The 27,252-nt window shown below is 33.9% G+C and overlaps 1 protein-coding gene and 1 long non-coding RNA gene across 4 annotated transcripts; one reads left to right on the top strand and one right to left on the bottom strand.

The window, feature by feature from the left end:
* The first annotated feature begins 605 nt into the window (after positions 1–605).
* Positions 606–3,987, top strand: LOC133822297 (uncharacterized). Of its 3 annotated transcripts, none has more exons than XR_009887847.1 (4): positions 606–892; positions 2,880–2,939; positions 3,025–3,086; positions 3,554–3,987. It is a non-coding gene; the product is annotated as an uncharacterized LOC133822297 (long non-coding RNA). The 3 variants fall into 3 exon arrangements; XR_009887846.1 differs by having other exon boundaries at positions 606–2,939; positions 3,554–3,624; positions 3,757–3,987; XR_009887845.1 differs by having other exon boundaries at positions 606–2,939.
* A 183-nt stretch (positions 3,988–4,170) lies between these two features.
* LOC133820992 (uncharacterized) lies at positions 4,171–4,931 on the bottom strand. The gene has a single exon (XM_062253536.1). It carries the CDS (start codon positions 4,698–4,700, stop codon positions 4,212–4,214), a length of 489 nt encoding a protein of 162 aa, XP_062109520.1. The 5' UTR covers positions 4,701–4,931; the 3' UTR covers positions 4,171–4,211.
* Between the last annotated feature and the right edge of the window lie 22,321 nt (positions 4,932–27,252).

Genomic DNA, 27,252 nt, shown 5'->3' with positions numbered 1-27,252 from the left:
AATATTATTGTATTTTATATATATGTCATGTAATCATGTAAATATATATATTTATGTCGACGTTGTGTTTAGATATCATATATGTAGAGATTATTGGTATAAATATTTATATATACTATAGAACAATAATTTATTCTATTATATATATTTAAAAAAAATAGTAAACTGATTTTTATTAAAATTATAAACAATATTTACAATTTTAAAACTAAACAAACATACATTACACGTTGCTTCTACCTAGTATATACACTAGGTGCAAGCAACTATGCATGTTTTCTTAATTTTATTAAAAAAAAATAGGGCAATTATTCAGTCCCACATGTCCTTTTGAGGTTTCACACACCTCAAGTCAGACAATTTTTTTTTTTATTGTTGGTCAATTGTCCTTTTATATTTATATGAACTTGTTTTTATCGGTTTCCAACCGGTTGCAACAGTAACGAGGAGAGGAAATTAATATATTAATGAATATTTATTAATTTTTCAATAAGTTAAAAAAATGCATAGTTTTTCTGAAGGTTATCATAGTAAAATTACTTTTTCTGTTGGAGGTATTCTTAGTAAGTAACCATGTATTTTCATTCAGCGCCCGTGTATTATAATTTGGTCTTTTGAATTTGAATATTTTAGACAGAGTGGTTTGCGGGGGAATAAGCGTGAAGAGGGTGTAAGGTGATAACTGAGTCCAAAAGAGTGAAGAAAGGAGGAAATGCCATGTACAGATGGTGAGAAAGGAATGACATCAAATTGTTTCAAAAGAGAAAGTGGGAAACAAAACTTAGGGGGGAGTTTTGAAAATGGTTAATATAAGAAACAATTTCGAGAAATGTGTGGTTAGTGGGGAAGGGTATATATATGAAGAGGAGCAGGAGGTCTGGAATTGGTGAAGGTGAGATTTCAATTCAATGTGTGTAGATTTTTTGTTATATATTGGGGGCTTGGTTGTTAGTTTTATCAAGTAAAGTTTTCTTTTTTGGTCGAAGTTGTTCAGCTAGATTTTGAATGATTTTTCTGGAATTTGTTTGATCTCTGTAGAATTGAAATCTGCAACATTGTTTAGGAATAGTTAAATAGGACAATTGATCTGAATTTAAAGCTAATTATTCATTTAGAAGTTTGTAATTTGATATTAATTTTGTATGTTGTGGTTATAGAGTGGGTATTGTTTCAGACATCCATTTTCTTATTAGAAGTCTGACTGGTTTTTGGCAAGTTTATTGGGTATATTTGATTTGGTGGATTGTTTTTCTTCCAATCGACGTTGTTATTAATGTAATTTTAACATGCTTATTCATTTATATTTTTCATCATTGTATGAAGTTTGGATGAGATAGAAAAGCTACCTGAAGATGAAGACCAGCACGAGCATGAACATCAAACTAATAAAAAACGGCAACGAAAATGCCATTCTCATCCCTAATCATCTTATTCGGAAAAATGTGAAATAATTGAAAATAAAAATGGACCTATGTCTCGCAATGATTACATTCAGAAGATAAGGTAGTTATCTTTTTTTCAAGAAAAAGAGAAAATTACATCTTACACTGAAATTGTGCTATTTGTTTATCGTTGTGAGCAGGAAAGAAGCTTGTTCTTAGAAGCCTTATGTGGAATTATCTGTTGATGTTATGGAAATTGAGAAATATCTTTGTTTTGGCATATTTTTTAATAGGTTTCTTATAATTTTTATTATTTTTTTTCTCCTTGCCTGTTTTAATTTCTGTCTGTTGTCGGGAACTTGTAGTTCTGCTATTGTCCATTAGGTAGCATATGGTAGTAAGATTTTCTGCGATATTCAGCGTGTTAGTAAAATTCAGTACTTGTTATGATTTGGTTTTGGCATAATTCATGCTTTATTTACTTAACCTGAGTTATTTTGTTTGAGAATTTAGGTGATGAAAGTAGTTCCTCAGAATGTGAAGAAAAACAAGATTGACCAAATTCTGGTTAATGTCCCGATCTTTTGTTTCTAATATTAATTTTCTTTTGCTCTAATCAAGTAAAGTTCATTCGATTGTCATAGTATGAATATGACAATTTGGGAAACTTGATGATTTCCCTTGTTAGATTGTCATAGTGTGATTATGTTGTATGGCCAGACATCCTGTTTGTGCTAACTCTTTTATGTGGTCCTTTGAGGTTATGAAAATGGACTTGATTGAGTAAAGAGCGGAAGTGAACAACGTTTTCCTTTTCTTGGAGAACCTATTTGGGTAATATGTGGTAAATTTGGAGAATATATATGCAATGAGGTAGGAATTTAAGGACATGTGTAGTTAAAGTTTTCATCTCTTGTATTTCTATTTCTTCAAGTTCGATCATCGGTCTTTGGTATTGGTACTTGTTGATAGACTAATGACAATGTCTGCAGCATGGAGTGCAAACGTGAGCTTTTAGAAATTAGTAATGCTACAAAGGTAATCAATGCGCAAAATTTATTTTAGCAATTAAAAATTACTGCTTTCAAAATTGTAAAGCCTTTCAAATTACTACATTAGGAACCTTCATGGACCCAAAGAGCAGATGTCGTCTCGTAGGAGCTTAAAAATACCTTACCCATGTCTGAGATTGAAGAGGACACTTGGGATTTCAATAGGAATTCCTAGACAAGGAAATAATCTTAGCTTTGTACTTATGAACAGTATGCTTATGAGTGTTGTATTTACAAATCAGTTATCCAAAGTACTTGTGAAGGTTCTCATTTATGGATGGCTGAGAATATATTGGCATACCCTTCTACAATGAAATTAATGGCCTAAAAGATTACGTGGTGGGGTTGGTGGGGAAATAAGGAATTCACAGCTATAAGAAATGTTGTTTTCCTATTTGAAGCACAACATTAATATTTGCATCTGAAACTCTAAATTATCTTGTAGTTGGAAATCTCAAAGACTTGGAGACCTTGCTAAGATTGTTTGGTTATGAAATCTAATGAGGTTTGTAATTGTTTACACATATTTATCAAAGAAATGAAAACGACACTTAAGTTAACTTTTTTACCCTGTTTGGCTTTTAATGTAGACATTTGAAGAGAAAAATTAAGCTAGTTCCCTTTCCAGAGATCTTGTTGAACTGTACAAAAGGTGTGTTACTAGTCCTTTAAATTTAGGTGGAAAATGTTGACTATAGTTTTTGGTTCTTTTCATTTCAATTTGTTAATCTACAGTAATAAAATATAGTGTGGATTTTGATTACCATATTAGTATGGCTCTCACTGTTTATAATGTCTTTAGCCTTAGTGTTGTTTGCAATTAGGATGTAATTAGTTTTTCATGTTTGCGAGTGTTATTCTTGAACCTGTTCAATTATAAATGTATTCATTAAAAAATCTTCAAGTAATTCATAAAATGAAAAATGGTCAACGAAGTATTCAATTATAAATTTATTCATTCCTAAATGTTCCAGTAATTCATAAAATGATAAATGGTACAAGAAGTATTGCAGTTTGGGTCATGCTTGTGACTATTCTATTAAAATCATTCATGTTTTTGTTGCCCTAGTACTGGTGTAGTGACAAAAATGTTAGTAAACTGATTTCTTTAAGTTGCAGGGTCGGTGGTAGAGAGGGCGCTATGATTGGCCCCATTCATAATGAAAATGAAGGCTCATTTTGTGTACATGGTAAAACCTCTGGTTTGATGTCCTTCCGCTAAAAATGTTTCGTATATATTAACGAAAGTAGTTGTAGACATTTAATTTTGTTGCATTTTAGTTTTGGAATCTAAATGAATTCGTTTATTTTTTAAAATGTAGGCACTGAAGTAGAGGGCAGTAGAGTATTAAGCACATATTTTGTCAGATAGGTAAATGCCTGATTGGTTCGCGATTAGAAAACTGTATTTTTTATAAGTGAGATTCTGAAATGAAAATCTGAATTTAGTTACTAAAAATATGTTTCTGAAAATGTGATTGGTTCAATATTAGGAAATTGTTTTTGAGTTTTAAAAAACTGAATCTGTGATTGGTATTAAATTTGAAAATATAACAGAAACTAAAAACGTGATTGGTTCATTCGAATCTTAATATTATTTTTATTTTTATATTTTATATACATAAGTTGTATAATATTAAATTTTAATTTATCGATAAATTTAATTATATTGATAAATTAAAATTTAATAATAGTGTATTGATTAAATTCATAATAATATTGCATTGCCATTAATTTTGATTTGTTTTCTAAATTAAAGTTATATATTTTTAATTAACTACACATTATTGTTATAACTAAGCCACATTTGTCCAGCAATGTTATCTCTAATATTTTCCATCTTAGCCATATAAGCTTGACTGAAATTAATCTGTGGTGCCTCAGAAATTCTTGCTTCATCTCCTTCTTGCTGGTTTTCTATTGTTGTATTAGATTGGCTTTCAGTTCCTTCAATATCTTCAACAGGTGTGGTATCAACTGAATATTGTTCAAACATTCTATCATTAATAGAATGCATTGTGATCCAGTTGTGAATAGCGCAACATGCTATTGGTATTTGACGTTGCTTTCCAAGCAAGTATGGAGGCATTGACTTCAAAATTGGAAACTTGGCTTTAAGAAGTCCAAAACAACGTTCAATCACATTGCACAATGATGAGTGCCTATAATTGAATAACTCCATCGCACCTCTAGGATGGTTCCCTCTTCCTCTAAAGTGATGCAAGTGATAACGTTCACCACGATATGGTGCTAGAAACCCAGGCATATTTGGATAGCCAGAATCAACAACATAGTATTTACCTATATTAAAATCACTTATTATGAACAAGGGAATGTGAAAGAAAATTATTATGCATCAAGACAAGTGTAATTTAAGACCTGGTGGTGGCATGGGAAAGTTATCGTCTTTTCTAATTGCATCAAGAAGCACTCGTGAGTCATTGGCTGTTCTTTCCCATCCAGCGTAGACATAAGTAAACATCATATTAAAGGAGCATGCAGCCATTACATTTTGTGTTACATCTACTTTTCTTCCTCTATATGCAAGTTGTTTTAGAGCTGGTGTAACTGTACTTACATGAGTACCATCAATTGCTCCAACACAATCCTACATAACAAATAAGATAAATCATTACCAACTTCAATTAAATTGATATGAATTATAACAAGTTTTTTTATTAAAATTAATAAATAAAATTTACCTTAAACCATGAGAAATACTTCGAATTATTTTAAATTTCTGCTTGCACAGTATTAAAGTGAAGAGGCCTTATTACTTCATTTCCTAAATAACACAAGACATCTAACACTCTGCCAAACTGACGACAAACAGTTTCTACCGAATGTTGATATCTTTCGGCCACAGTCCTAACTCGTTGGTTGTGTGTTACTATCCATAGAAACATGACAACAACTTCTTCAACACTAATTACCTTGTCATGTTCTATGACTTCCATTTCAGCTAATCGATGACATAAAGATCTAAAAGTATTAACGTCCATTCTAATTGTGTAAAACAATTTATCAAGATGTCCATTTAGCAGCTCAAGTAAATATTGATGTCCAGACATATTTGAAGTGCGTAGTGGTCGTCTAATCTGTTGAGATTTTTGCATCTCATGTATTCGATTAGCCATGAGAACTTGACCAATTAATTCCTTGCTTGATGAAGACGAAGTATCACCAAATAATATTTCAAACTCCTCATCCGAATCATCCATCTTAGGTACCTAATTATGACAATAATAAAAGTTCAATCACGACAATAAACACCAAGTCAAGTTCATTACACATTATCTAAGAAAATGTAAACTTCATGGTTTGGTAGTTCACAATAGACAAAGTCATAATAAATAAACAATATTAAATCACTCCAACAATGAATCAAGATAAGCACGTCGACGCTCCTCATTCATTCTCATGAATATTCCACGCCATTCTGGGGTTGCTACAAACTCATGCAATGCTTTGAGGTATATTTTGTTATTCAGATCTGGAATACCATCAAGAATGTTTTGACAATCTTCCACATTGTAAGAATTAGTGACATTGCTGGTTTCCTCGCTAATTCTTTTTTCTCTCGATTCATAATACTTACGCATAGTCTCACTCCGTGTTAATGATGCCTTAGTCTTAGCAGAAATACTTTTTGCAAGTTCTTCCATCACTTGGTCGAAGGCAGAATTAGCCCCTTTGTTCTTTTTCTCCTTTGGTTTTGGTACATCTGGTGGAGCAGAAGTAGCTCGACGATGTACAACAGTAACTTCTTCTTCCTCTCCATAATTATCACCATCAAATTCAAAACAAATATCAACATGTGCTCCAGTGCCAACAAAATGACGCTCTTGTTGTCGTTCATCAACTAAAGAAGGCGGAAGTTGAGTGGAGGCATAACTCATACCACCAGTGGCTGTTGTATTATTGAATATTTCTCCAAGCATCCCATAATGTTGTAATCATTTTTTTTCGAAATCTCTTGGCATTTGGATATTTCTACAAAAATCCAAAAACACACAACATTACTACATAACATGAATTTAGAATAATCAAGTAATCAACAACACAAGTATAGTATAAGTCTATTACCTTTAAATAAGTATCTCATACTTCATCACTTGCTGTAACAGTATTTGTTTGAGGATCCCATCCCATACCAGTTTGTTCCAAAAGATGAGAAAATTCTCAATGTGCCTTTCTCAACCAATTGAATTTGGATTTCAATTGAGGCATTTTATATCTCTTTCCAAAAGAATTAAATATGTCATTTTCTATTTTCAGCCATCCTTTTTTGTCCAAGGTTGTTGTTTGTAATCCTTTTTTGGCCTCTTCATATAGAAGACTAATAAAATATGATTCAATAGTCTTCGGCCAAGAAGCATGATCATCAATGTCTACATTCTTCGCATCCATCTAATCATAATTTTAACTATCACAATCTATGTCTTCATAAATAATGCTTATTTTAAATTTATTAGCCCAAGTTTTCAAAATCGAACATTCAAATCAAAGAATTCCAAGATGTAAAGAAAGTAGAGAGAGTGAGAAAAAGAGCTCACCTCAGATGTTGCAGACTGAGAACAAAGGGACTATTATAGTTCACTACTAAGCTTGTTCTCTGCATTACAACATACAACCATTAAAAAAGTCAATTTTACCATAAATATTTAATAAAGAAATAATTATGCAAATAAGATTTTCTTTGTGTTGCAATCAAAATCTAGGCACAAACTAATACAAGTCCAAGAGTTAAGTTAGCTCACAATCAATGAATCTCACTAATATATATATATATATCCAGATGATTGATGGACATATATATATAATATCAAGAAAGTTATACTACAAGTTTAAGCAAAGTATGCACTCATCAACTTCTCTCACATCAAAACAAAGTATGATTTGATGTTATAAACTTATGATTAACAAAACTTTTCTATATTGCACAAGGCCTAATGATTTAAAGCATTGATTATATGAAGTCTAATAAATATTCTGAGTAATAGAAGAATAAGCATTGCATTCACAAATACCAAACATACATATGTTGATATCAACTACCAAAAATGTATCTAAAAGACAACAAAATTAAACAAAATCAATTAAGTGTGTGTGCTAGAGTATATATACACACATCAAAAGCATCAAACTCACAAATAACTAACATAGGGAAATTTTTTAAAATTTTGACATAATATTATATGAAAAATACTATTAAACATAATTGATAACCAAAACAAAGTAGACAAATATTAGAAAATTACAAAAATAATACCAGAACGTACAAAACTTCATCAAGACTTATATATATCCACTGCATATAAACCTATAATAACCATAAATAAATACTCAAAACAGATTTATATATATAAACTAATAATAACATTAAAACAAAAAAAAATCAAAACTAATTAATACCCCTATACTCTCGCAGTCCTATCCAGAACATACCTCATGAAGATTATGCATGATCAAGTTCTAACACTGTAATAGGAATCAACCTGAAAAATTGATTTATCACTGATGCATTTTATAGTAAAAGCTCTACATTATTTCGAGGTATGTTATATTTCATGAGGAGTTCAAAGAAAAACAACAATGCATGAAGAGACCCAATACTAATACTAGTATTCCAAAGATAAACCTCACCTATGCAAAGAGGAACCTATCAAAAAATAATAAACAAAAGGGGATTAACTAGAATACAAAAAAACATTCAAGTACTTGAAAACAACGTAAGCTTATTTAAATAGAAGAAATAACTATGTATAGCTTATTCAAAGTCAACTTATTATAACTATACATAGCAATAAAAACAAATTCATTAGCAATTTATTGGAACATGGAAAAATATGGAGATGAGAAGTCCACCTAACAATGATACAAGTGAAGCCATAAACTTAATGCCACCACAAGTCTCTCACCAGCATAGTACTACAAGTCTCTCACCTTCACTGGTGAGAAGCTCATATGCATAATCAACATATTACTGCAATCTTTCAAAAAAAAACATACAAGTCTCCCAACTATATAAAATGCACTAAAGAATTATGAAGGTGAGTCCTTTTATATATATATATATATTAAAACACCAAATAAAATGAAACACAAGTTGCAACCATTTCTCATACAAGTCAGTTAACACATATAAAGTGTTAAAGCGTGATTAAATGGACAAGTCAGTCACTCGATTTTGCTTTCTAATTAGCTATTGAGAACTTATTCACTTTCTGCATAGGAGATAAAGATATAACAATATTAACCACAATAATGGAAAAAAAACATATTAGAACAGAGCCACTATATGTATATGTGTGTATACATAAATCATTTTCAAATTTCAATTACTATTCAGTTTTCTTTTTCATCATTCTCAATTCAAAATCATTGTGAAAAACCCATCTTGGGATTCAATCAGAACTAATAGATGAAGCTTGATTACAAGTTCATCGGCAATACGTTAAAGGGCAATAAAATAATTTCATCAACATTGTTCACAATCTAACCCAGTGATCAAAACTAATAATCTCTAAATTCTGGTTCCAATTTTTTTTTACTAAATCGGTTTATAGATCCACTAACTCAACCCCAACTCGATCGAATTGCAGAATTTAAATATTAGAAAATAGAAATTACCTTGCCAAGAATGCAGCCTGCTGAGCACCAGAAGAAGCAGAATAATACAGTGGACTTCAACAATAGAGTTTTCCACAATCGAGGAAGACGAAGAGTAGCGAGGGGCCTTCACAGTCAAACATCTCCAAAGCTTCTGGGTATCACCATTGGGTGGGACACATCAAGACAAGGAAGACAATGAAAGAAAGAAGCCCAAGGGTTTAGTTTTCGGATAGACAGAAAACATGAAATTATTGTTTACCGCTTTTTAGGCAAATAGTTAGGATCGTGACTGGGATTTTGTTTTCAAAAAGAACAAACCAAACACTTATTTTTGTGGGCCCATTATTTTTTTAGTTTTTGAATTTATAAAATTGGATTCAAATAAGAAACCAATCAGGCCCTAATTAATTTTCATCGCTTACTCCATTTGGGGTTATATATTGGTTCAAGTGTCTGACATCTTGAATGCGACACGCAATGATAGGTTGAAGGTTACTCTATGGGAGATGTTCGACCTGTTCTTCTATTCAATGGCATGACTATAATGCATGTTTTTGTTTTGCTGAATGACAATGATTGACAAGTGTATTTTAAAGGTATGCATTTAAAGGAGTCCCCCAATTTCTTTTATAAGTATGTTTACAGAATGATAACGACACTTAGATTGAATCTTTGTTGAAGTCTAGTTATTAAGCGTGGGAATTGAGAGTGATGTTATAGTATTATTCTTCATTTTAATTGGTGGATTCAACATACCCTGTCTCACTTTTGAATCCTATCAATCGTATGTCGACATGTTCTTGGAAACAAAAGCTCAGAAATAAAGTGTCACATATATACATAGAACTATTAAGTGGTTTAAACTGAGAATAGAGGAAAAGCATGAAATCATTGAAGTAATGAAGGTGTTTCAAATATGAAAAATGGATAAGTATGGTCAAACATATGTAAAATATATATAAGATTTAGAGCATTATCTCCTTTTTCAATAGGGGGTGGTGATTCTTTCATTGATTTATATAGTGTTAGTTTCAGTTGACAATTGAAAAGTAGTAGAGGGTGGGTGATGTTGTGGTCCAAACGTGGTTAAGGCATCGTTATTTTCTTGAAAATAGGATTCCCAGTTTTTTGCATTACCCAGATTCCCGTTGAAGTTGTGTCCCAGGGTTTGCTGGTTAGTGTGAAAATTTGATTGTGTAGGTTGATCTACAGTTCGTGCACCTTCTTTTGCATATACACATGTTGACCTGTTGGCCTAATTGGTTGCATATACAACACATTTTTTGTTTCCTTGGACAATCTTGTTCAGCAAGATCTTCTTTCTCTTTTCCTTTTCCTTTTCTTGCCTCTCGACCTTTGGTCTTAACAACTTGCGGGTCTCTAATTATTCTTTGATCTCAGTACTCTCCTTCTCCTGAGATGTCTTCATTTGGAGCTCCCTCTTCTCGTTGTAGATATAGGTTTTTGAATTTTGATGTCATTTTTGTTATTTCTTTTTTTGCCTCCTCTTAAGTATCTTGATGTTTTGTTGCATAATTGGCCATACAGGTGAATACATAATTCAAATTTCCCCACCTTGTTGTTTGCAATACATTTGTAGGGACTCTTGAACATGGAGCGATGTTTACATTTAGTCTTGATTTGGCATCCTTCTTCCAACGGTCCTTTACTAGAGATGTTTGAATAAGTTGCATATTTTTATTTTTCATAACTGCAAAGATGTGTCTGGATGGTATGCCATTCGACTCAAACATTAAGCAAGTGAACTTGATGTGGGTGTTCATTTCATAGAAGGTCACTGTGTGCCATACCTCTCCAATGGGAAACATTTCCAAACGAAATATTCGATAGTCATTGTTGCCAATTTCTTCCCTTACATTGTAACATAGTCCATCTGTTATCTGCTCTGCGACCTTATCGTAGATATTCCTATTTTAGTATTCTGCAAAATGTTGATGGTACGACCATAACACATGGTTTGGTAGTGCTGGTGATGTGTGATCCCTTCGAAAGACATCTTGCATTTCAATATGTTGTATTGTTTGCAGTGCTGCATCAATTTGTCCAATAAAGTCACTTAAACGCAACTTACTTGTCAAGAAATTGTTTAAATATTTACTTAGCTAGCTAGATAGTAATAGTAGTTAGTAGTAGTTTGTAGTATGATAGATTTTGTGGATTTTGGTTCAAGCCGGGAATTACTTGGAAACTCATAGTAAGAGTTATGGATTGTATAAGTTTAACCTATAGTTTAAGAGTATTAATTATAACATAAGGTTTGATTAATATTGCTGGTCCTAGATATATTGTTCATTATAACCTAAGGTTTAAATAGAACCATTAAGAGCATGACACTTGTCATAATCATGTTTATTAAGGAATTAAGTATTTTGATGAATAGTTTTAATAAAAGAAAGATCTAGAAGCTCTAGAACCTTCCAGAAACTGTTACGATCACATTTAGACTTAGTCAAAACTATTTATCCAATTCAAAATATGCTGAAAAAGTGCAAATAAGTGTTTGATATATCAACGTATGCCGATATATCGCAGCTACAGGGGTCGATATATCGCCTACGGTAGGGTGGAGCCGATATATCGCCCATGGTAGGCGATATATCAGCCCTGGTGATGTGTTTTTGAATGTTGATGATTTTTTAATTTAAAAATACCCTTAACCGCTTGGACCTGCCTTTGAACGATTTTGACCGAGTTCTGGGCGTCTGTTGAACGAAAATTCAAATCTTTTTCATTTTATAATCATTTATTTATTCAAATAAAAAGGGGTTAGTTTCACTCCTTGAACTTTATAAATAGGACCTAGTACTCAGCCATTTTCTTCATTCTTTAAGCAGTCTTCAGAGCCTCCAAGTTGCTAGTGTTACTATAGAGAGATACACTTGGGTTTTGGGTTAAAAGCTTTATCATTCTAAGTTTTTCTAAACACTTGGGAAGTGAGATATAGTGAGATTTTGGTATCGAGGTTTAGATCAATTCATAAGATCATTCAAGGTATTCTTATCCCTAAGTTTAGTTCTTTATGGTTCTTTAGTTTTCTTTTATTCAGATCCTAACTCTTGTTTATGATTCTTGATTAGGTATTTAAATTTCTTGAAACTTAAGGTTCTTCTTGGTAAGTTTCTTTTTGATGGTTTAGTTCTCATTTCATCTTTATTCTTTAGAAATACTCACCATTCTTACTATTAGTTTTTAGGAGTGTGCTAATCCTGTTATTGTTCTCAAATATATCGACTGTTGGTAAGGAAAATAGGATAGATTATATGTGTTTATATGTTTATGCTGTTATATGTTTATGTTATGATATGATATGTTTTATGCTATAATATGTGTATGTATGAATATGTTTTTTAGTTGCTTGGGCTATGACTTGCTTAGACAGCAAGCCCCAGGATTATTTATCATTTTCACGGTTAGAGTTATGATCTACCCTACCTCGACAAGTAAAGGACCTGGATGGGTTGTCATATACTACCATGTGATATAACCTACCTCGATTAGTAAACAGAGGACCTAAATGGTTTATCACTTGCCATGTTAATGAGTTAATGGCCATTAATATTGTAGTCCTATATGATATATGTTTTTATAGTCATATGTTTTGTGTTTATGATATAGCCTTATGTTCATAATTTATGATATATGATTGTTAGTAGATTTTCCTTGCTGGGCATTAGGCTCATTCCTTTATTTATAGCTTGATGCAGGAAAATGATTTATGGAAGCCGGAAAGATTCATGGCAACTTGGCTTGTGTGTTAAAGATGAATGGAATGAATGGACTGCGTGTCGATCGAGGATGACGTTATTTAGTCTTTTGAATTATGTTTCTTTTGTAATTCCGCACTTAGTTTTTTAACAATTGAATTAAAGTTTATGTTTTATTTTTTATAAACAATGGGATCCCATACCATATCTATCACATTTTATATTTTTATATTATCTTGTATTTGATACAATATTTTGGGTTTTCAATAAAGATATGTTATTTCTTATGTTTGTATCAAAATAGTAGCTATGTCTAGTAGTTTTAATGGTCCAAGGTCTTAGAAATAGTTGGGTTATTATAGTTGGTATCAGAGCAGCGGTTCACATGCATGAAGTTCTCCTTGATACACACGCTCAAGCTCTGAATCTAACCACCAATGTAAGTGTTTACGTTATAGTTATTATGTTTATGTTATTAGCTAACGTTTTAGCCTTTATGTTTTTAGTTAAGAATGGATGAAGCCTTGACCTATGAGGATATATGATCCATGAAGGCATTAAAAAGGATTAGAGAACGAAGGAATACAGTAGGAGTGTTAGAAAGAATCACTCGGAGATTAATCTTATTCCACAAGGAGATAGTTCACCTCCAATCTACCATGCAAATTATGATGAGAGTTACGGAGCAATATGTCTTAGTAATTAGGCTTTTTAAAGATTATCCTTCTGTAATTTCAGCATTAGAAGAAATATGGGAGACTATAAATGATGAAAATGATTTACAGGTAGCCATGAGATATTATTTTCTTATACTTAGGTTCACCTCTAGGATGGAATTTCAATTCACTAATGACCAAAAACATAGAATCTTCATGAATCTTCCTCGAGGAAATTTTGAAGCTCAAGATAATGATGATTATGAGGAGATAAATGATGATATGTTAGATGAAGGGTCAGATATAGAAGATCCCGATTTTTAGATTAGTTTATTTCTTTATTAATATATTTATTATCTTTGTATTTATGATTGTACTTAGTGAAAACCTTTTTCCAAATGAATATTATTGTTATTTTTGAATGACATGTATGAGTTTGATTTTTTTACAATCATAATAAATTTAAATAAATAAATAATGATTGAGTTCGGTGAGGGTGGTTACAAATCAATGGATCAAGTTTTATATTGAGAGTTAGGGGGCCATAGTAGTGGAAACGATTTCACTAATCCCAGCCCTCTCTTAATATGGTTAACTTTGGAACAGCAACGAGTTTCGAGCCTGAGAATTAAGTCATATAGGATGATTAGAAACATACCTAGGAAATAATAAAGATGACTTATTTTTTTCTAAGTATAGAAACACACCCTAATTATAAAAGAACGCTTATAGAATTTTTCATAAGAAATCATAACTAATAGGTCCGAGTTATGCTTGCTTAGATTAAGTTTTGCTTTAGAGCCTATTAGGGTAAGTTCTAACTGTTGGATTAGCTTATACATGATCTTTATTTATTTTCATGTATATCTAATATTAAACAAATTAATACGAGACAACCTAAAACATGTTTCTAAAATTGAATTCAAGGAGAAACAAAGAATATAATACTTACAGTATACGCAGCGGAATTAAAAAGTTCTTCCTTTAGTTTCTCTAACTCTTGTATCCTCTTTGTAGCAGAGTATTACCAAGAAATTAAACCGATCTTTTATTTTCTTCACGATCTTCCAATGTATCCTTAGAACCACCTAGACTAGTGTGGGCAATTCTCAACACATGAGATAGATAAAGAGAGAAGAAGAGAAAATAACAAAGAGGCTTAGAAAACGACTTGTGTTTAGAGAGCATTTAAAACTATCAGAAAATCTGACTTGTGACTTATCAAACTTATGTTTTGACTTCTCTCTACGCACTCCTTTTATAGACTCAATTAGGCCATTTAATTTAATTAAAAAATCAATTAAATAATAGCCATTTTGAAGCCCTAGGTCGAAATTATCATGGGTTATAGGCCCATGAAATTTCCCATTTGATTATAAGCCCATTGGACATAAAATCAAGGCATGTATTATTTTCTATTGATTTACTTAATTAAATAATTAGTTAAATCCTTTATCAAATTAATTATTTATAATTTGAACCTTGATTTAAAATTATTTATTAATTTAGATACCAATTTATCTTAATTAATAAATCTGCCACAATTTCTTTTTTCTTCTGAAAATTACACAACTCTGTGAAACTATCCAAAATTGACCCGGTCAACTTTGATAGTTCTAATTCATGATTAAATCAATTAATTGAGACTATATAGATGATTTTATCCAAGGTACAATGGGGACCATGGGCCTATGAAATCAAGCTCCAATAAGTTATCATAAATCTGACAAATAAATTTACTAACTTATTAATTCCTCGTGACTCCACTATAGACTTGGAATTACACTCTTGAATTCATAGAACGCACTATAACAAATATAGATGCGCTATTAATTATCCATTGTTACAACCATAATTGTCACTCAATCCTCTATAGACGGTCTACAATGAGATAGGACTAAAATACCGTTTTACCCCTCATTGTATTTTATCCTTAAAACACTTAGTTCCTTGTAAATGATATTTCAGTAAACTAATTTAATTACTGAAATGAGATCTCTATCATTTAACACCTTGAACCAAACTAAAAGGAAACCATCATTTCACTTCTTCATCAGAAGCTATAGATGTTCATATCTATGATTAACACTCCCACTCAATTATGCTACTGAGTTCCCAAGATGTAAGTATGGGCTAGTCTGTAGGGTAAGCTGGTAACGAACAAGTCAAAGAACTCAAATAATACAATCAGTTAGAATACTAGCCACTCAGAATTGAGATTGAATTGACCTATGGTCAACTATATGATATGACTAGAATAGATAATAATGGTATGTTTACTTATCTTATCAATTGTCAATATCGGTCCAGTCTGATGTAACAAATACATCTGATCTTATCTACTTTGCTAATGTTCTGGAAAGAACATAACACTGTAATGTGTAAGTAGATCATATCGTAGATTGGCAAGTTAGTGTAAATCCTGTGCACTGACTAATCTTAGGACTAACTTATTTTGAACATATAATCATATTTATATCCCACTGAGATGACGTCACTATAAATAAGATTAGCTATATGCTAGGGATTTAATAGAAGTTTATATTAAACAAATAATCATGAAAATAAAAACATGTGAGCAAAGTGATTGACCAAGTCAAAAAATGATTTCTATTCTTTTATTGATAATAAAATGAGATTACAAAGAATTTGGGTTTTAATTAGGGCATAAAACCCCAACAAACTCCCACTTGCACTAATTGAAACTAATGCCTTAATTCTACTAATCCCATCTCCTTGATATGCTTATCAAATGTAGCTTCTGGTAGTGTCTTTGTAAACGGATCTTCAAGATTGCCTTCAGTTGCAATCTTCATAACCTTCACATCTCCCTTGGCCATATATTCTCGAATAATGTGATACTTCCTTTCTATATGCTTACTCCTCTTGTGACTTTGAGGTTCTTTAGAGTTGGCTATCGCTCTTGTATTGTCACAAAAAAACACAAGCGGTTGATCAATTTCTAGAATAACACCAAGATCCGAATAGAACTTCTTTAGCCAGACTATTTCCTTAGCTGCTTCTGACGCGGCTATGTACTCAGCCTCCATGGTGGAATCTGAGATTGCAGACTGCTTTACGTTTCTCCAAATCACAGCTCCACCCCCAAGAGTAAACACCATTCTAGAAGTAGACTTTCTGTCATCGACATCAGTCTGAAAATCTGAATCGGTGTAGCCTACAGGGTTCAAAACACCACCCTTGTAGACTAACTTATAATCCCTAGTCCGTCTCAAATACCTCAGGATATGCTTAACTGCTATCCAATGTTTCGGTCCTGGGTTTGACTGATACCTACTCACTACTCCCACTGCATAGCAGATATCTAGTCTAGTACACAACATGGCATACATCAGACTTACAACTGCAGATGCATAAGGAACTTTTCTCATTGCATCTTCCTCTTCAGGAGTCTGGGGAGACTGATTCTTTGAAAGATGAATTCCATGGCGGGACGGTAGACGCCCTTTCTTGGAATTTGTCATTGAGAAACGTTCAAGCACTATATCAATGTAATCTGCTTGAGATAGAGCTAAAAGTTTGTTCTTTCTATCCCCGATGATCTGGATACCTAGAACATAACTTGCTTCACCCAAATCCTTCATCTGGAATCGAGTGCTCAGCAAATTCTTCACATCTGATAATATCTTAACATTGTTTCCAATGAGTAAGAGATCATATACATAAAGAACCAAGAATACCACTGTTTGATTTGCCTTCAGTTGGTAAACACAAGGCTCATCAATATTTTGTTCAAAGCCATAGGTTTTGATTATTTCATCAAACCTAAGATTCTAGGAACGAGAAGCTTGCTTAAGTCCATAGATGGACCTATTCAACTTGCAAACTTTTCCTTCTTGTCCAGATACTTTAAATCCTTTTGGTTGATCCATATAAATGACTTCGTCAAGCTTTCCATTAAGAAAAGCTGTCTTGATGTCCATTTTCCAGTTCTCATAGTCGAGAGCGGCTGCTATGGATAGGAGGATGCGAATGGATTTGAGCATGGCTACCGGACTAAAAGTTTTCTCATAGTCCACGCCTTCTCTTTGGGTATAACCCTTTGCAACTAATCGAGCTTTATAAGTCTCAATATTTCCATCAACACCTCGTTTCTTCTTGTAGATCCACTTGCACCCAATGGCCCTAAAGTCTCTAGGTGCTTCCACAAGATCTCAGACGGAATTTGAGTACATGGACTCCATTTCCTGTTTCATGGCTTCGAGCCATAGTTCCTTTTCAGGGCTGGACATTGCCTGTTTGAATGACAATGGATCATCATCACTAGTGTCACCAACAACCATATTGGTTTCACCATCCAAACCATAGCGAACTGGGTTCCTAGAAACCTTCCCACTACGACAAGGCTCTGTGAGTGTTTGCTTAGGAACAATGATACTTTCTTCATTTAAACCGACTTGCGTCGGTTGGACGTGAAGAGTGGGAATTTCATCATCAACTTGCATTGATGACGATGGAACACTGGTTGGAGTCAATTCTTTAACCATCTCCTCTAAGACTACTTTGCTGCGAGGTTTAAAGTTCTGGACATAGTCATTTTCCAGAAAAGTAGCATTTGTAGAAGTAAACACTTTATTTTCTGAATGACTATAGAAAATTCCACCCCGAGTACCTTTAGGATAGCCAACAAACTGTAACGACCCAACTATTCTAGACCTTGGACCATTAATAACTACCATACTAATCTTAAGAAAACGTACATATGAAAACACCATAACTTTATTATGTATAGAAAAGGTTTAAATACATAAATGTTTCACTTAGGATATGAGATCCCATTGTTTTGAAAATAAAACAAAACATAACTTAAATAAATTGGTTACAAAATTAAGTGCGGAAAAATAATACATAGAAATCATAACTAAAAGACTAAAAAAAAAAAAACTTCATCCTCAAATCGTACGCGCAGTCCACCAATTCCATCCTGCCTCAATACACATCCCCAAGCTGCCAAGAACCTTCCCGCCGCCAAAACTATTTTCCTGCACATATAAAACATAAAGGAATGAGCCTAATTCCCAACAAGGAAACTCTACTACAAGCATGAAACATAATCATACACATAACTATAAGCTATAAACATATAACATATATATATAAAGATGTACATCATATAAGACTATACTATTAATGGCCATTAAAACATGTGATAAACCATCTACGTCCCCTTTCTAATATCTGAGGTAGGTTAGTTCACATGGTAGGTTTATGATAACCCATCTACGTCCCCTATCTAATATCTGAGGTAGGGTAAATCATAACCATGAAACATAAGAAAACATAACATAACATACTATAGCATAACTTATCATAACATATAAGCATATAAAACTATCCTATTTTCTTTACCAATATACCGGGATGATGAGAACAAAGTCGGGATTTTGGAACACTCCTAAAAACACCATAATAGAGAGGTGAGTATACTAAAGAAAAGGGATGAAAAGAATGAACTACACCATTGAAAAGATACTTACCAATAAGAATCTTACATTCAAGATCTTAGATGCCTAACCAAGAATAGAGAATACAAGTTAGGATTTGAGTAGAAAAACTATAAGAACAATACATAAAGGAACTAGAATAAGGAATACCTTGAATGCTTCTATGACCGAAATATACCTCGAAACCGAAATACACTATAACCTTACTTCCCAAAGTGTTTTATAAAGCTTAAGAATAGAAAAGCTTTTTCCCAACCCAAGTGTTTATCACTCTTATGGTCTCACTAGCACCTTGGAGTCTAATCACACCTGAAGAGTAAGTGAAAGGGCTGGGTCCTAAGTCCTATTTATAGAGTTCTAGGAATAAAAATCTTCTTTTTGGCTTGAATAAAAATAATGAATTTTATTGAAGATATTTGAATATTCGTCAATCAAAGGCTGAAGACTCGGTCAAAACTATCAGAGGTTGGTCTAAGGAGTCAAAGTTGGTTTTAAAAAAAAAAAAATAATAGAATCCTAACTTCTAACTTCCTAAATCTCGTAACTCTAAAATCACCTATAGAAAAATTAACATAAATGGATCTGTAGGACCCCGATTTAGACTATATTTATACCGTTAGAAAGCTAATTCAATTATTTACAACTTTCTACAAACACTATTTTTCGAAATTCATAACAAACTGGGTCAAAAGTAGGTCGTAAGTTACAGTACCCTAAAGTTACGGGAAAATCTATTTAATAATCTAAATAACAACCTAATCCACAATTAAATAAAATCGTGACAAATGTCATGCTCCTAACAGATTCTGGTGAAGACTAAGTCTTATATTTCCCTTATTTTATCATTAAAATAATAATTCCTTAATAATCATGCATATGACAAGTGTCATAATCCTATTGGCTGTATCTAAACCTTAGGAATATCCATGCTAATGACAAGTGTCATATTCTTATTGGCTCTATCTAAACCTTAGGTTATAATAATTATCATATTAATAACCAGCAATATTAATCAAACCTTATGTTATAATTAATATTCTTAAACTATAGGTTAAACTTATAAAATCCATAACTATTGCTAGGAGTTTCAAACTAAGTCCCGGCTTGAACCAAAATCGATAGTCATAAACATACTACAACTACTACTAGCTATTACTATTACTAGTACTACTATCTAACTAGCTAAGTAAAGTTCTTGGACTCTACAATTCTCCCCTACTAAAAAGAATTTCATCCTCAAAATTTACTTACCAAATAATTCCGGATACCGGCCTTGCATGTCCTCCTCCAACTCCCACGTTGCCTCATGTTCATAACTATTACTGCATAGGACTTTGACTATTGGAATACTCTTGGATCGTAACTACTTCATCCCTCTATCCAGGATGCTAACCGGTCGTTCCTTGTAACTCAAGTCTTTCTGGAGTGCTATCGTATCGTACTTGAGGACGTGAGATTGGTCTGACACATACTTGCGTATCATTGACATGTGGAACATGTTGTGACTATTTGCTAGGGCTGGCGATAGGGCTAATCTATACACAACTGCTCCCATTTTGTCCAATATCTCAAAAGGACCTATAAATCGGGGACTAAGTTTGCCTTTCTTCCCAACCCGCTTCACACCTTTCATAGGAGATATCCTTAAGAAGACTTGATCTCCGACTTTGAATTCCACATCACACCGCTTGGCATCCGCATAACTTTTCTAACGGCTCTGAGCAGCGAGCATACGCTTTCTAATCAGCGCTACTACATCCTGAGCTCTTAAAAGCTTCAGTTTCAAGTAGTTGCCTTTCTCCTACCTCTTCCTAATGCAACGGAGATCGACCCTTCTTCCATAAAGTAGCTTGTAGGATGCCATCCTGATTGTTGACTGGTAGCTATTGTTGTAGAAGAATTCTATCAGCGACAAATACTTACTCCAAGATCTCGATGTAAACACTGATCCTCTATCGAATACTATTGTCTTAGAGATTCTATGCAGTCGTACTATTTCTTGGAGTAAAACGTCTACGTATTGATCTGCTATGTACTAAGTCTTAACAGACAGGAAATGAACTGACTTGGTTAATCTATCTATTACTATCCAAGCCGAATCATGTTGCTTACTTGTTCGTGGCAAACCTGTCCCAAAATCCATGGCTATATCGTCCCACTTCCATTCTGGTACGCTAAGCGGTTGCAATAAGCCTGCAGGCCGCTGATGTTCTGCTTTCACTTGCTAGTATACTAGACACTTAGACATAAATTCTGCTATGTCCTTCTTCATCCCTGGCCACCAATAGATTGCCTTGATGTCATGAGTCATCTTGGTCGACCCTGGGTGAACTGAGTACGGGGTACTGTGCGCTTCTTCTAGAATTGTCATCTTAATCCTTTGATCATTTGGCACGCATACCCGATCGTTATAACTCAATAATCCTTGACTTGATATTGAGAAATCTATGGCCTTGCCTTCTCTGACTGCATCTATATGTGCTGCTAGTGTGTCGTCATGCCCTTGCCCAATCCGTATATCTTCTAGCAGATTTGACTGGATAGACAAATTAGCAAGCTTAACGACAACTATTTATATTCTGGCTCTAATCAGCTCCTGCTGTAGCGGCTTTCCCATTCTGGCTAGTGCTGCTAAACTTCCATAACTCTTCCTACTTAGCGCACCGACAACTACGTTTTCCTTCCCCGGGTGGTATAAGCTTTCGTAGTCATAATCCTTCACTAGCTCTAACCACCTGCGCTGCCTCATGTTGAGCTCCTTCTGAGTGAAAAAGTACTTTAAACTTTTGTGGTCCGTATAAATCTCGCACCGTTCTCCGTAAAGATAATGGCGCTAGATTTTCAACCCAAAGACCACCGCTGCCAACTCCATATCATGCGTTGGATAGTGTTGCTCGTACTCCTTTAGCTGCCTTAAGGCGTAGGCTATCACCTTGTCATTCTGCATCAGCACGCAACCCAACCCTTGCTTCGACGCATCGCAGTAGACTACAAACTTAACGTTGGGTGTCGGTACACAGAGTACTGGTGCTGAGCAAAGCTTATCCTTAAGCAACTGGAAGCTTTCTTCACATCTATCATTCCAGTTGAATCTTTGTTGTTTCCGGGTTAGGTTGGTGAGTGGATTGGCTGTCTTAGAAAAGCCCTCTATGAACCTCCTATAATAACCTGCTAATCCCGGAAGGCTTTATCCTTTGAGTACACCAAGATATCGTCAATGAATACTACGATGAATTTATCCAAATAATCCATAAAGACCCTATTCATTAAATCCATAAACGGCTGGAGCATTGGTAAGACCAAAAGACATAACTAGAAACTCGTAATGTCCATAACAAGTTCTAAAAGTCGTCTTGGGATTATCCTCTTCCCGTACTTTGAGCTGTGATACCCGGTTTGTAGATCAATCTTTGAAAACACAGTTGCCCCTCGGAGTTGATCAAACAAGTCATCAAGTCAGGGTAGCGGGTACTTATTGTTAATTGTCACCTTATTCAACTCGTGATAATCTATACACATATGCATACTTCCGTCCTTCTTCTTCACAAATAGAACTGGTGCTCCCCATAGTGAATGGCTCGGTGCCCGGTACTAGTTCGATTGTGAAGTCTATCTCCTGTGTTGGCGGCAATCCTGCTAGTTTCCAGGAAATACCTCTAAGAATTCCTTTACATTGAGGAAGTCTCCAACTTTTAGTGGTGTTTCCTTTACCACATTCGCAACGCTAGCTAAGAATGCGTGACATCATTTTTCTGTCATCCTCTGAGCTTTGAGAGATGAAATAAGCAGTGTATGTAGTCCTAAAACTTTTCCCATATAGCATCATTTCTGACCGTCAAGAGTCTCGAACATCACTTGCTTACGTCTGCTATCGATGGTTACACCATGCCTTGCTAGCCAGTCCATTCCTAATATCATGTCGAAATCTTTAATCTACAGTTCTATCAGGTCTCCTTCTAGTTCTACGTCCTCAATTTTGATCGGCACGCCTCGTACTATCCGTGATGATAGGACTACTTCACCTGAAGGCAACTATGTCACAAACCTAGTTCTACAAGGTTTGTCTATCATTCCTAACGAGATATACGAGTATGTTGTTCCCGAATCAAACAATACTAGAACATATACTATCGAGGATAGGAATCTGACCTATAACTGCTTGTTACTAGCATTGGCTCCTCCCTGGGTCAAGGCAAAGACTTTGGTCTGGAACCATCGTTTAATCCATTTTTCTCCTTCTGCTTGAGCTGTGGAAATTCCTTATTTCGATGACTTTCCTAACCACAGTTGAACCATCCCTTGATGTTTGCATGACATTCCCCAAGATGTTTCTTTTGGCCCTTAGAGCATTGTGGGTATTCTACATAACCCGACTTATTGCCTCCATTTTTTGTCTGTGCTCTTTTATCACCATTGGGCTGCTTATCATCTTGATGCCTTCTCTTCTGACCATTACTTTTACTATTGCTATGCTGACACCTATTGTTGTGGTTGTTCCGACCATTTTGAGGTTGACCTTGCTGTTTAGGCTCAGGCCTACTAGCCTTCTCCTTACTAACATTCGCCTGAAGCCTTTCTACTTCTATTGCCGTTTCTAGAACATTGGCATAGGTAGTATTTCCCGGGTTTGCTAGCTTAACCCCTAATTCAATCTTTGGTCTAAGTCCTCTAACGAACTTGGTCACCCTCATAAAGTCAGTTGGAACCAACTCTGGTGCAAACTTGGCTAATCTGTTGAACTGCCGAGCATATTCTACTATCGTTAAGTTGCCCTGATTCAAACTAGCAAACTCCTCGACCCTTGTAGCGATGACTGCCGAGTTGTAATACTTCTTATGGAACAGCTCCACAAATCTTGTCCATATCATGGTGGCGACATCGTTAGTCTGCTGAACTAAGTCCCACCATTTCTAGCATCCTTCTTAAGCAGAGACGAAATGTAGGATATGCGGTTCGCGTTGCCGAGATTCATATGCGCTAGGATCGACTCTACATTTCTGAGCCATTCTTCTGCTTCAAAGGGGTCTGTTGTCCCTTCAAAGTTTGGAGCGTGTTGCTTACAAAACCGCTCATAGATTGGATCCATGTACTAAGCTGGGTATGGCACATAGTTCGCCATTGGCCATGCCCCATAAGGACCTACTTGATGGGGTACTTGAGCCATCTGCTGAGGTTGTGGTTGCAGCTGAGGTGGAGGCTGAGTCTGCTGTCGCTGTTGCTGTAGTAATTCCTCTACTTGTTGTCGTAGTCTTGCAATTTTTACAGTGTTGTTAACCGGCGACGACGTCACTCTTTCTTTAGCATCAGCATTGGTTGCACGCCTTCCCCACTGCGAACTGGAGGATCTTCATAAGTTTCAGGAGCAACGCTTGAGGCATTGGCGTTGTTGCGAGCAAATCTTCTGAGCGACATCTTCAACAAAGTTCTAACAGTCGAGAACATGTTAGAACTTACCCTAATAGGCTCTAAGGAAAAACTTAATCTAAGCAAACATAACTCGGACCTATTAATTATGATTTCTTATGAAAAAATTATGTAAGCCTTCTTTATGATTATGTACTATTTCTAAACATAGAAAAATAAGTCATCTTTATAATTTACTAAGTCTGTTTCTAATCATCCTATATGACTTAATTCTCAGGCTCGAAACTCATCGTTGTTCCAAAGTTAACCATATTGAGGGAGGGCTGGGATCAGTAATATCGTTCCCACTACTATGGCCCCTAAACTCTCAATATAGAACCCGGTCCATTGATTTGTATCCACCCTCACTGAACTTGGTCATTATTTATTAAATTTATTATTTATTATGATTGTAAAAAAAAATCAAACTCATACATGTCATTAAAAAATAACAATGATATTTATTTGGAAAAAAAAAATTTCACTATGTACAATCATAAATGCAAAGATAATAAATAAAATAAATAACAAAATAATAAACTAATTTACAAATATTCTCAACTGAAAACATAAGGGCTAAAACGTTAACTAAACACATAATCATAACAACTATAACATAAACAACTTACATTGGCGGTTAGATTCGGAGCTTGAGCGTGTGTATCAAGGAGAACTTCATGTAAATGGACCGTTGCTCTGATACCAACTGTAACGACCCAACTATTCTAGACCTTGGACCATTAATAACTACTATACTAATCTTAAGAAAATGTACATATGAAAACACCATAACTTTATTATGTAAAGAAAAGGTTTAAATACATAAATATTTCACTAAGGATATGGGATCCCGTTGTTTTGAAAATAAAACAAAACATAACTTAAATAAATTGGTTACAAAATTAAGTGCGGAAAAATAATACATAGAAATCATAACTAAAAGACTAAAAAAAAAAAACTTCATCCTCAAATCGTACGCGCAGTCCACCAATTCCATCCTGCCTCAATACACATCCCCAAGCTGCCAAGAACCTTCCCGCCGCCAAAACTATTTTCCTGCACATATAAAACATAAAGGAATGATCCTAATGCCCAACAAGGAAACTCTACTACAAGCATGAAACATAATCATACACATAACTATAAGCTATAAACATATAACATATATATATAAGGATGTACATCATATAAGACTATACTATTAATGGCCATTAAAACATGTGATAAACCATCTACGTCCCCTTTCTAATATCTGAGGTAGGTTAGTTCACATGGTAGGTTTATGATAACCCATCTACGTCCCCTATCTAATATCTGAGGTAGGGTAAATCATAACCATGAAACATAAGAAAACATAACATAACATACTATAGCATAACTTATCATAACATATAAGCATATAAAACTATCCTATTTTCTTTACCAATATACCGGGATGATGAGAACAAAGTCGGGATTTTGGAACACTCCTAAAAACACCATAATAGAGAGGTGAGTATACTAAACAAAAGGGATGAAAAGAATGAACTACACCATCGAAAAGATACTTACTAATAAGAATCTTACATTCAAGATCTTGTTGGGGTTTTATGCCCTAATTAAAACCCAAATTCTTTGTAATCTCATTTTATTATCAATAAAAGAATAGAAATCATTTTTTTACTTGGTCAATCACTTTGCTCACATGTTTTATTTTCATGATTATTTGTTTAATATAAACTTATTAAATCCCGAGCATATAGCTAATCTTATTTATAGTGACATAATCACAGTGCAATATAAATATGATTATATGTTCAAAATAAGTTAGTCCTAAGATTAGTCAGTGCACTGGATTTACACTGACTTGCCAATCTACGATATGATCTACTTACACATTACAGTGTTATGTTCTTTCCAGAACATTAGCAAAGTAGATAAGATCGGATGTATTTGTTACATCGGACAGGACCGATATTGACAGTTGATAAGATAAGTAAACATACCGCTATTATCTATTCTAGTCATATCATATAGTTGACCATAGGTCAATTCAATCTCAATTCTGAGTGGTTAGTATTCTAACTGATTGTATTATTTGAGTTCTTTGACTTGTTCGTTACCAGCTTACCCTACAGACTAGCCCATACTTACATCTTGGGAACTCGGTAGTATAATTGAGTGGGAGTGTTAATCATAGATATGAACATCTATAGCTTCTGATGAAGAAGTGAAATGACGATTGCCTTTTAGTTTGGTTCAAGGTGTTAAATGATAGAGATCTCATTTCAGTAATTAAATTAGTTTACTGAAATATCATTTACAAGGAACTAAGTGTTTTAAGGATAAAATACAATGAGGGGTAAAACAATATTTTAGTCCTATCTCATTGTAGACCGTCTATAGAGGATTGAGTGAAAATTATGGTTGTAACAATGGATAATTAATAGGGTATCTATATTTGTTATAGAGCGTTCTATGAATTCAAGAGTGCAATTCCAAGTCTATAGTGGAGTCACGAGGAATTAATAAGTTAGTAAATTTATTTGTTAGATTTATGATAACTTATTGGAGCTTGATTTCATAGGCCCATGGTCCCCATTGTACCTTGGATAAAATCATCTAGATAGTCTCAATTAATTGATTTAATTATCAATTAGAATTATCAAAGTTGACCAGGTCAATTTTGGATAGTTTCAGAGAGTTGTGTAATTTTGAGAAGAAAAGAGAAATTATGGCAGATTTATTAATTAAGATAAATTGGTATCTAAATTAATAAATAAATTTAAATCAAGGTTCAAATTATAAATAATTAATTTGATAAAGGATTTAAATAATTATTTAATTAATTAAATCAATAGAAAATAATACAGGCCTTGATTTTAAGTCCAATGGGCTTATAATCAAATGGGAAATTTCACGGACCGATAGCCCATGATAATTTCGACCTAGGGCTTCAAAAGGGTTGTTATTTT

Source organism: Humulus lupulus, chromosome 3 (genome assembly GCF_963169125.1).
Source record: "Humulus lupulus chromosome 3, drHumLupu1.1, whole genome shotgun sequence".
Classification (NCBI taxonomy): Eukaryota; Viridiplantae; Streptophyta; class Magnoliopsida; order Rosales; family Cannabaceae; genus Humulus; species Humulus lupulus.
Note: the sequence above shows the minus strand (reverse complement) of the source record. Positions and strands in the feature narration are given on the sequence as shown.